The sequence below is a fragment of the Oxyura jamaicensis genome, chromosome 1 (genome assembly GCF_011077185.1).
Source record: "Oxyura jamaicensis isolate SHBP4307 breed ruddy duck chromosome 1, BPBGC_Ojam_1.0, whole genome shotgun sequence".
NCBI lineage: Eukaryota > Metazoa > Chordata > Aves > Anseriformes > Anatidae > Oxyura > Oxyura jamaicensis.
The window spans coordinates 185,005,144-185,020,224 of record NC_048893.1 but is presented as its reverse complement, the minus strand read 5'-3'; the positions used below and the strand labels follow the sequence as shown (position 1 = coordinate 185,020,224).

Here is a 15,081-nt window from a genome sequence, read left to right as displayed (position 1 = left end):
GTAGGTACAGAGGCTCTTACACTAAAGACTGACAAGCAAGAAAACTCTGTTCTTCAAGAAATGCTGAAACTAAGTTTAGATGTGCATGTTTTTATTCTTTTTGTGAAAGCCTTCATTAAAAGAAATGCTAACATATCTTAATTATACAGCTTACACTAAGCCACAGATGCTCTAGTTTTCAAGAAAATAGTTCAGAACACAAAAATACCAATACCTACAAGTGACACCAAAAACAAAAAAGGGAATCAAGACATCTGAGCTTCAGATCTTTCTTCCTTCTAAACAGAACTGCTGTTTCATTAAAAGCAACAGTCCAATTAAAGATACTACCTACAGTCATTGCTCTGCTGGAGATAAGTAGTAAAATCCTTCAAAAAAAAAGTTTTCTTTTACTTCATGCCTACAGAGCAATGTATTGTTACTCATGCTATTAGAAAAACACAGAAGCCTTAAAGTGAGAAATACTGGCAGCAGTGGACCAATTGCTTAAGAATCTACTTAAAAGCTAAGCTAAAATCCCATTTTAAGACAGTATTGCTAGTTCTGTGCTCAAAATCTTTAAATGTGACTTTAAATTCCCAAAGTGCACGAAGACTTCCAGTATCTTACTTTAAAATATACATAATTAAACCAAGGAAAATATTGATCATTTCTGTGTAACATTAACTACAAGATTTACTTCATTAATAGGCAATTTTCCCCTTATCTATATTTAGAAGTCTTTTCCTAATTATTTTTGGTAGCTATCTTTTGGCAGATATGCTTGGCAGGTTTTATTTACAAGAAAGCCAGGGGTAAGAAGAATAGGTAATCACCAAATTCACACAAATACCAAACTTCAATCCAAACCAGTACATCTTCAACTGATAACCATACCTGAAAATCCCCAGAGAAGCTGTTGGGCTAGAACATAATCAAATCCATTTAGAAAGCATCTAGTGAATTACACATTAACACACCAAATATAGAACAGCTTTTAGCTACAAAACTATAACACATTTTTGGAGAGAGAAAAAAAAAAAAAAAAAAAAAAACAGATCTGATTCTCTTTGTGCAAAACAATTTTTAAAAAAGCATATCCCATGTTCTCAAATAAATCATAAAGGAAGTTTCTATTTCTACATTGATATCAAGAATATCTCCAATATAATTTCTACAATTATATAAGTAAAATCCTTGTCAAGAATTCAAAAGTTTCAAAAAAATTTCTAACAAATTTATAATGTACATATTTATGGTACTGGAGATACGGAGGTATAATTTACAACTATGCAAAATCTGAGAATGAAGAATAATTTAGGAGGAGGTCGAAAGTAGAGAAGAGTAAGCTACTTAAAAACTTGCAAAGGGTCATCTGAACATCCCCAGGCATTTCTAAAAGATTTGGAAGAACTATTCTTATTATATTTATTACAAAAATATGTTCTCCTAATCATCGGGAGGCATACCACCAACCAAGAATAAGTACCTATAATAATGCAGTTCAAAGAAATGGACAAAGGAAGAAGAGCAGGAAGTTTGACCTCAAATGTAACCAAAACTCTTTCTAGTAACTAGAAGAACTGGATAGAATTTGTTGCAACTCATAGACCAGCAAGCCTTCCTACAACAATAAATAGACATCACTCATCCCATAATATGCCTCCCATAAGGCTTTGACAACTCTGCCTTTTAGAAAATATTTTTTCTTAACAATAGTTTCAGACCTGCAGCCCTTCATATCCAATGAAAGTCCCAGCACCAATTTCATATCTTCTATACAATGTTTATGTACCCTGTTTATTCTGTGAAATAAGTCACTCCAATTCTGTCAGTCTTTTCATAGATGCTTAGCCATAATTTCAATAATGTATCTTATTTGCCTAAGAATTATCTTATTTTTCTATTAGTTTTGATAATTGAGCGATAAACAAACCATGGAGAAAGCAGAAAGCTTCCAATTGAATAGGAAGAATAATAGAGAACATAAAAGGATTGCAGGGAAAAAAGGTCAGAATACAGACTGAAGAAACAGAGACTGCCACCGAAGACAATGATAAAGGGTATCAAGGAAATAAAAACAATACAATGATTTCTAGTATTCTATTTCTGGTTTTAATGTTTTCAGTCAAAAAAAGAATTCGGATAAATAATTTAAAAAGAAAGACGTGAATGTTTTTCTTAAAGGCACATTTTCTAGAGATTGAAGAGTAAAATAGTTCACTGTACACACACTACTTAAAAATAAGCTGAAGTGTGACTTGTTTGGAAAAAAAAAAGTTTTGGAGACAGACTTCAAATCAACCCATCAAATGCATAGTGAAATGAAAGGGCAGAAAGGTAAATTAAACTAATGCTGACTAGAAAAGAAACAAAAAAAATTAACAGTGAAGGCAGCTAAACATGGAAGTATCATATCTACAAATGCAGATATTTGTATCATGATTAGAAGTCTTTCAGTAGGCCTGCTTTGAAACAACAAAAAGCTAGGAATTAAGACTCAGGTAATACTTGACAAAATTAATACGGTCTTCATATACTCCAGGCCAGATGATTCAGATGGTTTCATGTGTTGTTTTTTTAAATGCACTTCTAAAATGCATTGATGTGCACTTGTAATTGTGAGATACAAGATGATCCACAATATAAAAAATATGACATAGCTATTACATAAGAAAACAGTATAAATGTAAAATAGAACTCAGACCTTCTTACAAGGAAGAATACTAGCTGCACAAAATTTGCACTAAGACATGCCCTGCTATCATTTTATTGTAAATTTTTATCCTCCTTTAGCTTTTGCCTTTTTGTTCATTTAGAATTTTCATTTACACCATTTACAACTCAGTCTGTGGTATCTTATTTTTTTTTAAAATGATCAGCTTATTTATACAAGCTCTATTTCATAGGAGACATTGCTAATAGTGGAAAAGGCTAATTCTAAATGCAATTCTAAAACAATCTGCTTCACTCTATGAGAATACCAAAGACATTACCTCTGCTTTTGGCAGCTTCTTTCAAAGCAGCTAGAACCTCAGGCTTCAGGTCATCAGAAAGTAACCTTCCTTCAAGGCCAGGAAAGAGTGATCTAACACACCATACAAAAACCAAAACACATTAGCAAAACATCTAATTCATGTATGTTCCTACACAGAAGAGTTGCATGCAAAGCAGTCACTTCCATATGTAGAATTGGGCTTTCAGCAGGTGTTTTCCTATTTATAAGAAATTCATGTACTTAGAAAAAGAGAGTAATAAGAAAATAAATTTTCCAACTACTCATCTTTTCAAAGCAGGTATAAGAGTTTTCTCTCGATAGAAAAACTAGTATTAGAGAAGTATTTTCATCTATTTGTATTCTAACAACAACAACAAAAATAATAATATATATTACGTCTCAAAAATTATCTGAAAGAATTAAAAATACAACATTTAATTCCAGGACTTCACACAGATCTGTATATCCAGACACTGGTCTATGTTCAGACACCGTTTAAAACTACTGTAACCAAGCATCATTCATCTTGTCATTTCTTCACTTTACCTCATATTGGTACTTAAAATTAAACAACTAGTTTAAGGGCCCTGCTCTTTCCAATTCTGAAGTCACCAATAACTAACCATTTACTTTTGACAACAGATATATAAATTACACAAATAACAAGTAAAACTTGATGTTGATCAAGTCTTACTTTCAAATGCATGTGTTAACAAAAGAAATTGCCTGTTTACACATATTAACAGATTGCTTTTTGTTAACACTAGCATGTGTTAACAGAAAGTTTGCCCAGAGAGGCTCTGTGGGTTCTCCTCCTTGAGGATCTCAAAAAGCCGTGTGGACATGGTCCTGGGCAGCCTGCTCTGGGTGTCCCTGCTTGGGCAGGGGTGGCACCAAGGGCCTCCAGGGGGGCCTTCTGAAATCAGCCCTCCTGTGAGTCTGTGAAATTTGTAAAGAGCTTACTTCAGCTTTTTAAGCAGGCTCCAAATTTGAATCTGCAAAGAGCAAACCATCCAAGTGAAGGTGTTTGAAAATATCTTACGTAATTAATCGTATTTACAGCATTACAATTGGAAGTATTTACTGTACTCAAGAACAGAGGCAAAGCATTACTATTTGTATTATCATAGCTAGCAAGTAGATATATGCATACTATGTGCTTTTGTATCAGTTTTATGAGACTAACCAAGTAAGTCCAGTAACAACAAAACACAAACTGAGTGAGATACAGAGGTATCATTAACTTCCCAGAAAAGTATCTTATGACTAGTCTGAAGCAGGGCCATAAGGAAGATCTGTTACTCTCATCATGGGTATGTTCTCTATTGGTGTAATGGCTTAAATTTTGAAAGAGAAAAAAAAAGTGAAAGAATATCAAAAGACAAATCGTCTCACAAGCAATACTAGAGCACTTAGGGTTTTTTTTGTGTGTGTTTTGTTGTTTTTTTTTTAACGAATACACTAGAATCACAGGTTCTGAGATCTGCGTCAATCCCCTGATGAATTGTCTAGAACAAGAAAGATCTAAGAGAGAGTTTTAGAATATAAAAAAGAACAGCAAAAGGCAAACTCTTCTCAAGCAACAAAAACGAGCTAACTCGCTGCAACTTTTGAAGCTTTTCTTCAAGATGCATTGTCTATATGTAACACAAACCGCAACTTAGAGCGGCACCTTTATTTGGAGTACTTTTTGCCTTAATAATATCTACATGGGCACACTCCAACTCTAATCTCCATTCCTCAAAGGCCACTAAAGCAGCAAAACACATACCAGATGTCACATATCTCAAGCAGAGGGTCTGAAAATTATTGGAACTGATTGAAAGGAGGATGTGGGGGTCATACACATATGTATTGGTAACTTCTTAAGGAGGAACAGATACAGTTTTTAAAAAAAAAAAAAAAGCCTAAAGCCATCTCAAACTTTAAGAAAGCCTTTTAATATTAACTGATTTAATGTACTTCCTAGTATGCATGTGCCTAAACTCCTCCTGTTTCTGATCGTTTATGACTCTAAGAAAGCTAATTTGACTAATTCTAAACTAATTCTAAGAAAGCTAATCTGAGGCATTCCCCTAAAGCCTAGATCACAGGATTCTTTTGAAAGTTATAATAGCAAGCAGCTGTCAACATTTTCAAATGAGACATATGTATATGAACACATACACTTATAAAGAGAACTGAGTTCTGTTTATGCAATATTTCATTACATCATAGGCTGCTGCATATCATCTTGTTGCTGGTAAACATACCTGGGAAAATCTTCTGAGGTTATGTAAACGATATCCTGTTCTGACACAGATGAGGAAAAAGGAATAAAATTTCCATTCTGCAGTGGCAAAAGCTCCAATCCAATCAGTTCACTGTAGACTCCATCAGAAAGCACAAATTCTAAGAGGTGAAGCTTTTCTTCAGCAGGTCCACTGTGTCCAGATTTCCTTAGCACTTGCCGTACAACAGCAGGAGTCACTTTTTTCACAGCTTTAACAGAAGTAGTAGTAAGATGCACGGCACTAGCAATATTTGCTGGCACCTTGGCAATCTGCTTCCCTGAATCCTGGAGGTAGTTGAGAACAGACTGGGTGTACTCCAAACTCTCATCCATTTCAGAAAAGTGCACCTGTTCCACCTTTATCCACTGATTACTCATTGAGTAAATAACTGTATGCTGGAGCAGCTCTTTAAAGAGAGGTACTACAATTGGTTTCCAGGGCACCCTGATTTTGTTCTCATCAGGCCATAAACTATAAATTCTTTCAGCTGACAGGGGAAAATCTGAATTTTTCTCAGTCTCCATTCGTTTGATAGCTTCCAGAATAAGGGTGGTATACGCCTTTGGCACTATATTCACCACAAGAACATCATTCCACAAAGCTGCTGGATCTCTCCACTGATCCAGCTCTCGCCATTTGATACTCCTTCTATTGTCTGTGAGACCAAAGAAACCACTAACATGAACCGGGAGACCAGTTTTGCTTTCCTCACCTGGAGGCAAAGGCAGAAAACAAAATGCTCTTCCTGAAAAGTCTGCCACAGCTCCGTTTTCCTCCTCTTTATTGGATAAAGACATGGCTATTCCAATAGTAGGAACAAATTTCAAGTCATCAGCTAAACAATCCAGTTCCGTACACATTCCTCGACCACCTACACAATTACATACTAACCAAGACGTTTTCTGTGCGTCCTTAACAGTCTCATCTTCCAGCACTATATTTACATGGTATGTCACACATGTTATGCTATTGCTTGGAACTCCCTTACAGTACTGATTTATTGCAGTTCCTAGAATTTTGATAGAATTGGGTCTTTCATGTTTCAAGGCTTTGTTCTCACTAGCAGTTACTCTGAAAATCAGTTTCTCTGTTCCATCAGCCTCCCTAACATGCAATGAAACATCCTGAACACTCTTTAAGAAGAGCAGCACTGTGTCAGCATCTGCTCTGAAGGATTCAAACAACTCCAAAACCTTCTGTTTGTCATAAACATTACTGCTCAGTTGAGAAGGCTGCAGACGAAGTGGGAAGCGAAAAAATGTACCAGGAAAGTTTCCATTCTTAAATGTTTCCTTAGTGCTGCCAAATACACCAATGAATGGTGCAAACTGGTCTGTAAGTTCATTGATTTCCTTGCTATCTTCTTTCAAATTCCAACACTGGCCTGATTCATGCGGTCCAAAGAGGGTTTGATGGGGATCCAGCATTCCAATTTGTTCCCCACTGAAAATACTAGGGAGATCTGCATCAATAAAACCCAACAAATATTAACAATCCTAAAATAACAAATTTTCAAATACAGTCTTATAGAAAGATTTTTTTAAGGGCAAGAAAAACATGTGTTCTAAAACTGCAATGAACCTAGTAGAATTGATAATATTCTGCAATTAAATATATACGTAGTCATTCAACTATTTGAACTTTAGCAAACAGAGCAAGAAAAGTGTAATTCTTTTCAACTATATACTTTCACCTTTCCAATACTTTAAGGGGGAACAATAAAAATAAAAAATTGCTAAAGATACATTCCACTACATTCAAACTTTGCAGATCTTGAAGGCTGGCACGTTTAAAAGCATAAATTCCCCAAACTATCAACCACCACTGAATGTATTAAGCTTTTATTTTCCTTAGTAGAGCATGAATACTGTGAGAAAACATTCTATGCCTTATAAAATCCCTTCAGAGAAAGTCACAAGTTAGAAATGTTATTTCAGCAATTTTTACCACTTATTGTGTACTACTGTACCTACCATGAAGGTTGTAGGCACTATTTACTCTACTACTTTGTTGCTATACAGTAATAAAACATTTCACCAGAAAAATATATTTCCAGACTGAATATTTCTGGTTAGTAAAACTGACTTTTCTTCTTAGAGTTTTGGGTGGCTTTGGTTTTTTGGGAGGAGAAATCTATGTCCAGTGTAAATGTGCACATCTCTCTATTATGGAGTATCCTTTTTAGCATGAAATAAACATCACTGCTTATTATACAAAGAGCCTGCATGAAAGTTTAGGACCAGTCTAATTTAGAGACTTCTACTTGCTTATATACCCTATATTACAGGCCTCTATAATGTGAACTGCTGCACATAACTGAAAGAACAATGTAGAGAAATGTTAATTTCAATATAAGTGACTAAGTACGTAATAATGTTATTAGAACAAGTAAATCTCCCCCAAACCTTCAAATCTGAAGGATGCCTTGTAGGGGTTTTAGAAAGTTATGAATGCTCCATAGGGAAACTCAGCTAGGGATTTAATTTAAAATATAGTATAGAGACGATGTTACATACCTGATGAATATCTAAAATAATCAAATAATTTAAAACATCAATATTTTAAAATGAATATATCTACTGAGAGTACCTGTTATATGATAAACCGAATTAAAGCCTATTCCAAATCTTCCAACTTTCAAGGGATCATCTTTCTTTCTGCTTCTTGCTATCTCCTGTATACCGTGCCAGTCCTCAGGGGTGAAAACTGCATCATTGTATGCATAAAATGCTGGACCTAGAATAAATAGGCAAGCATTAAAAAGGTAACAGAGGAGAATTATTTACTGTTGAAATCTTCCAGAGAATTAATTTACAAAACTGAGAAAGCATTTCTTTAAAGTACACACGTGCAAAGAGTTACCTCTGTTTATGGTACTTGAGAGATTTACATTCTAATGTGGTATCTATTTTTTGTGTCCACAATATAAAAGAATGATTCCGAAAAACTGAGCAGAAAGTAGAAGCAAACAAGGACATTTCTTTCAGAAGATCTCTATGGCAAAAGGCTTAAACTCATTCTGTTCGGTATCACAGAATCACAGCATCACAGAATAGTCTAGGTTGGAAGAGACCTCCAAGATCACCGAGTCCAACCTCTGACCTAACACTAACAAGTCCTCCACTAAACCATATCCCTAAGCTCTACATCTAAACGTCTTTTAAAGACCTCCAGGGATGGTGACTCAACCACTTCCCTGGGCAGCCTGTTCCAGTGACTAACAACCCGTTCAGTAAAGAAGTTCTTCCTAACATCCAACCTAAACCTCCCCTGGCACAACTTTAGCCCATTCCCCCTCGTCCTGTCACCAGGCACGTGGGAGAATAGACCAACCCCCACCTTGCTACAGCCTCCCTTCAGGTACCCGTAGAGTGCAGTATATTGAAAAGATGTTCAGAAGATGTACTAATCACAGTAGTACCTCCACTGGAGGGAAATACGTGGCAAGATATAGCAGTAATAAGTGTCTAGAAAGTTAGACAGACCAATTCAAATTAGAAGACATAATGAGATTAACAATTGGAAAAAGCCAGAAACAAGCAGTGGATCATTCATCACTGAAATCTCCAAGTCACAGCTGAATGTCTTGTGGGATGATTACGCACACTAATTTGTTTGATAAGCACATAACTGGCCTCTGTCACACCAAGATGTTTTAGACTATTTAAAAACCTTACGGTTATGAGAAACTATATTTGCAGTAGACAGGCAGAAACTACATGTGCAGAAGACACCATCTTTAGGTACCATCTTTACGTTAACGGTTGGAGATGGGACTGAAAAGATGATGTTAATATGTAAAAATCCAAACATGACTGTCAAATACATTTGTTCATCTTAGGTTTTGCTTACTAAATCTTGTTTCCTGGCTCTACTAAAAAGTCCTGTCTTGTATTTTGGAATGTCAAGGGAACTCAGGGAAATAAATTCAAAGACGGACATGTCTCCCCGGAAGAAGTGACTTAGAATAAAGAAAAACATGAAGACTTTCTCAAACAAAATTAATTGGAAGCATTCAGAAAGCTGCTACTGACAGCCTGCAAAAAGACAATAAGGTCTTCAAGACGAAAAATTGGCTTTGGAAAAGAATTATCAATATTAGAACACAGACAAAATATCCACCTAGCAAGGTGGAAGTGGCAATGCAGTCATCCCTATATGGTCAACTCCACAAAAGAAAAAATAGAATCACAGAACCACATGCATATTGAAAAATAATGGCCAAAATAATTAATAAGTATATTTACCCTGATATTGTGCCATGTCCTTTGACCACAGAGTTTCTGTTCCATACTGAGTTTCATCATATAAAAACCTAACCTCTGTGGCACCAGCATCTTCTGCATTCTGTATCAATTCCTGACAGCAAAAACAAAAATTAAAACATTAGTATTTAAAGCAGTAATGAGATACATATTGTGGCCACGGCTTTCCAACTTCAGCAGTAGAAAATAACTAAACAGTAATTGTCTCAAGTTTAATTGTTTTCATACGTTTCAACTAAATCTTATATCCAGCTTACCTAAATGAAAACAGACATAAAAGGAACATACTATAAATGCAACACATGTAAACACAATTTGAATTTGGAACTGAAATATCATACACAAACAGTATTTATGAAGTTTAGAAATCAGGGCCCCAAAGATACACATGCATGCACAAATATACACCTATGTGCAGGGGGGACTTCTGTAATTTGGCATCAAGAGGTATCTCAGCTGAATTGAAAAGCTATGTAGGTGCAACACATCAAATCCAGTGTATTCATACAACATCAATTTAATTCAGTCATGCATGAAGATAAAAGACTTGCTATCAAGATAAATCTTTGCATTGGGTTCTAATATACCATCGACAGCAAAAGATGTTCGCTGTTACCTAATGTCTGGTTTTAAAACTATAAGACCTCAATTTTTCACTTTATGACAATATATTCAATCTGTAAGGTACATCTCACAAGCAACCAAGATGAATTATTTATATTGGCAATTCTATATCATTGTGAAGCAAGATGAGATAGCAAGAAAAATATCCAGCTTAGCATCAATAATTACTTTTTTTTTTTTTACAGTATTCCTACTTATAGAATTTTTTAAAAAACAATTATTCTAAAAGAATTACCACAATTATGCAAGAAGATACAGAAAGATAACCAAAGTTTCTAGAAAAATTAAAGAGTTATGGTAATCACAATGTAGTCAGAGACTCGCATTCATTTGTGTCACATCAAGGATCTGCTACATTTGACTTTAAAAGCAATGTCCTTGAAGAATATTAACAATGAAATCAAATTAACAGACCAGAAAAAAATCATATTAACTGTAAATTGTAAAGTGTGGAAAGTGTGAAAAAAAATATTTATAATTTTAAATCTACCTCTCTGACTTCTAAGCACATTATCTTAGTTCTTTATGTTGGAATGAAAATCTGGGTTTAACTTGTTAAGTATAAACCCTTATTGATACAAATGCATCTCATAAATTCAACTACCACTGGGGAATGCATAGCAAAAATATAGCATCCCTCCTACGAACAGGCAATTCTCAGAAAATATCCAGGATGCAAACTGCCAAAACAATTGATGTATAACTTTAGCATTCAAACTAAATAATAATAATAATTCTAGTTCCATGGTTGCAAAGAAAGCCTTCCAAACAGCAAGGTCTTTCATCTTATGTTGCAATTTTTATTTGTCTGTTTTATATATATAGACAAATGTATACCTGCCTATATATAGAGTGTTCTTAGTCTATGTAGTTCATTGAGAAAAATGCATTTAGCTACCAAGAAATTCCATGGCAAAATCTTATATTAAAGCCTCAGTCTTATCCCAGTCTTATACTAAGATGAGCCCCACAAAATTGTACATACTAATACCAGGGTTTGTCATAGCTTACAGCAGAGATGTACAATAAAGCAGCTAGCAAAATAGACAGTTTAGAGAGCTCGCTCACGTATAACTACATCAAAGGCTTCATAATACAGATTAACATATGCATCTCTATTTTTTAATATAAATTACAGTGGCAATTGTGACAAATAAGATCAGAGACTACATTAAACGAAACACAACTCACTTTGCTTTGTACACAGAAATAGAAACATTTACCTACTGATCTAAAATGAATTTCTGATAGAGTATGATTTCCATACTTCAAACCTTCTAGCAAGATTTGCTGGAAAGTGTTAAACTAATGGTAGTGTGTCATGCATATTAAATGTCTGCTAAATATACCATTTCTTACATACCTTAAGAATCTGTCCTCCTTCTGGGTATCTTCTTAAAATATCCTTAAGAAAATCAACAAGTGGTGGAGTTGTTTGTCCAAAACGACCTAGAAACAGAAACAAAGAAATCTGTGTTTTATTCTACGATGCACTGAATTTCAGATTTTAAAAAATATTTACCAGGCAATTACTTAAGTTAATTTTGAAAAAATATCCTAAGACCTGATACTATAAAATCTTGGATTTACAAAATGAACTGCAAGAATATCATAGTATAAATCCTTTTCTTCAAAATAAAGTAGCAGTCCTGATGTTAATGTCAGCATGCTGTTTCATATCTGGTTGAAACAAATCTGATGACAAAGGTTTTAGATCAGTTATACTCCAATTCCAACTACTGCACGTTTAAATATAGTAAAAAGTAATAAATAAAAATAAAATAACTACTTTAGTAGTTAAGTAGCAGGACAGTGCTCTATGGCATCAGTGTCTCTAACTTCTTTATAGCCAGCGATGATCCCTAGTGACATCTATTCATGCTCACAGTACACTTTGGCTGTAGTGTACACTTCTTGTTCTGGCATACTGTGGTGCTAGCATGGGTGTTACCTGTGCTTTTGAAGAGAAAGAATCTATCACAGAATGAAAGGAACAAAATTCTTCAATTCCACCTCCCGTCTGAGACTGAAGAGTAGTTCCCTAAATCCAAACCTCTTCAAATAGTAGATGTAATCCCTCAAGAAAAACTCTCTATACTGATGTCATCACCTATTGCTTCCCTTCAAAGTTACTAATACAACAATTATTCCTCTCTCCCTTCAGCATGCATGCTTATCAAGTATACAGGTGCAAACATGCACACACTACATATCCTCAGCAATTTGAGAAAAAAAGCAACAGATAAAAGATCTACTTGAGGAGAAAACATCAAGTAAAAACATCCAGTATCTTCTTGTCTTAGGAAGCTTTTGTATTGCTCTATATCTAAGGTAAGTTAATAAATCAACGAAGTTGCAATTTGCAGTTGAAAATGTGGGAATTATTTTATAACTTCTGTTGTTTTTTTTGTTGTTTTTTGTTTTTTTTTTTACTGTACGTGGAAGTATATGAACGTCAACTTGCAATATGCAGACCTCCAAAACAAACTGAACTAATCAATTGGAGAAGAGTTTGTGTCTCTCTTATCTTAGAAGAAATTCTCTAAGATCAGGAAGCCTATCTTCTCCTGGTCTAACTTGGGTGGAGGGGAGGAAGTATTAACACTATGGGCACAACAAAAACACATCAGTAACTTCAAATGATAGCACTGAAGAGGAACATTATTCTAACTTTTTACATCTAAAATTCTGGTTTACAAATGACAGAAGAAAAATCTGTCTTAAGATCCTAATTTACTGCATGCTATCAAGTGCTGAACTGATTCTTCGTGAGCATTAGAGCAGATCACATTGGTTCCACAAATCTGAAGGAGGCACTTCTTCCACCATAAGGACAGTCAAGCATTGGAATTGACACACCCAGAGAGTCTGTGCAGTTTCCCTTCTTGGAGGCTTTCCAAACTCAAAAGATCAAGCCTTAAACAACCTGTTTCAACCTCAAAGCTGACTGTGCTTTGAGCAGAAAGTTGAAATAGAGACCTCCCAATATCCCTTCCAAAATGAATTATTCTGTGACCATATAGAAGTATTACATATTACTTGACAGACACTAGCAATGACTGAACACAGAGGTGACTGAAGTGATCTTCAGAGTGCTTCAGCAACCAGCATGCCTGGCCCTGCTGACCATGGCCTTTATGAAGTTACAGCAGGTGAATCAAGGAAGGCCCTGAATTCATAAGAAAAAATAAGTAAATCTCTGAACTAAGACTCCACTATGCACATAAATGACTGGTATTAAAACCTTCAGATCCTTTAGACTGATTTCAGTCAGAGTTGTGGGCCAGAAAACATTAAGTGCTTTATCTAAGCATGGAATCCTTAGAGAGGTATCTCTGAAAATCTCACGGCCAAAAAACAACAGTTCTCAGGCACAAAAAACAACTGCTTTTTCTTTCCCATAAAGGATTTCATATGGCTACTTACACTACATTCTTCATGTACTTGCATGACAAAAAATAAACAGAGTAAAAAGAGGAAAAAAATGTAAATAAAGACTGTACCACAGTCTACAGTTACCAAAATCACTATCAGAACGGTCAGGGATAAGAGAAAGAAAAAATGTGTCATGCCATAGAATCATGGGGTCCATTTTCATAGGTGTTTTCTAACTATTGCAGGTTACAGAGACAGACAACATGAACTTGTAGCTAATAACACAAACGCCTTGCTTTCCTCTATGACTATATCCATCAGCCAGTAAACTCATGGCTTACATAGACTGAGAAATGCAGCTTTTTTGTGATAGCAAATAAAATACCTGCATGAAAAGAAAGGCTTCCTTCTTCATCCTACCATTGCATTAGCATTTAATTCCTTTATAATAAAGTTATTGTTAAAAGAATATTAACACTTACAACCAAATAACAGAAGCTTCTTACTGATGGTATAATTTTCTATATAATAGTTACTGAAAAAATATCCTTTCGGTGGCTATCTTGTCCATGCGTTTTCAGCTTATTTTTATGTGAAATGAGGCAACTGTTAACTTTGTTGCAAGAAGGGTTTTTATCAGTTCCAAAGTACAGCAACATTATAATTTCTACATATCAAATTACAAATAAAAATTGAAACACCAAAGCACTGTTTTTCCTCGAAAAGAATGAAATGAAGGAATGCCTACAACATGGAAGTGAACTAATTGCTTCCTATGTGAGATCAAAAATAGTTTCTATTAACTCCAGACTGTGTCAGAAAACATTTTGACCTTTCAGTTCATAAACTGAGACAACTATTTTTCATACCTCCTCCTTTCAAACCTTCTGACTGAAGCTGCAGAAAAACTTGATTTTGAGACTTTTGAAGATCTGCAATCTTAATGCCATCAGATAACTGAAATAAAAAGACAAGTTTTGGTCAAAACATTCCACAGTGTAAGTAATTTACTGTAGTTGTATTCCATAAATATTTATACCATGAAGCCTAGTTTTAGCTAAAAGTATACAAACTCTCTGTAACATCCAGTATTCAGTTTAAACTGCACTTTAAGTCCTTGCAGACTAGGATGGCCTCCTTTGCCAAATGGTCTACATAACACTCGCATGGTGCATCAGTCTGACAGTAACAGGACCAACAAACGGCTACAAACAAATTAGGTGAAAAAAATGCCTGTAGAAGCATGCTAAGAGCAAACCACAGCCTCATATTTTTATACTTGAAAAGTTCCATGTTCTGGGAACTTCTGCAAGCATGCACCTGTAACAGTTACTGTTCTAAGGTGCATACCAATAACGAAAATAAACACACTAGAAATATGTGATCTATATACTCCAAAAAGTACATATAAGTACACAATTTTAAAGTAGTTTCAAACTAAGCAGTATCAGCTAAGAGCAGCTAGTAAGACAGAAAGTGTAGAGACAAAAGTATATCATAGAAAGACCCCTGAAAAACTTGACAGCCTCATCTCCCTATTACTTCCACATGCAAGACTATGGACTCA

General features: G+C 35.0%; 1 protein-coding gene across 3 annotated transcripts in view; it reads right to left on the bottom strand.

Annotated features, from left to right (window-relative positions):
* The window catches only part of SACS (sacsin molecular chaperone), a 58,944-nt gene that overhangs the window by 13,828 nt on the left and 30,035 nt on the right, over nt 1-15,081 (bottom strand). For all 3 annotated transcript variants that reach the window (XM_035326292.1, XM_035326301.1, XM_035326310.1), the window contains 6 exons: nt 14,384-14,471; nt 11,503-11,588; nt 9,498-9,609; nt 7,840-7,986; nt 5,230-6,712; nt 2,976-3,067 (listed from right to left, as the gene is read on the bottom strand). In XM_035326292.1, coding sequence (XP_035182183.1) covers nt 2,976-3,067; nt 5,230-6,712; nt 7,840-7,986; nt 9,498-9,609; nt 11,503-11,588; nt 14,384-14,471 — 2,008 coding nt within the window. The remainder of the gene's footprint in view (nt 1-2,975; nt 3,068-5,229; nt 6,713-7,839; nt 7,987-9,497; nt 9,610-11,502; nt 11,589-14,383; nt 14,472-15,081) is intronic.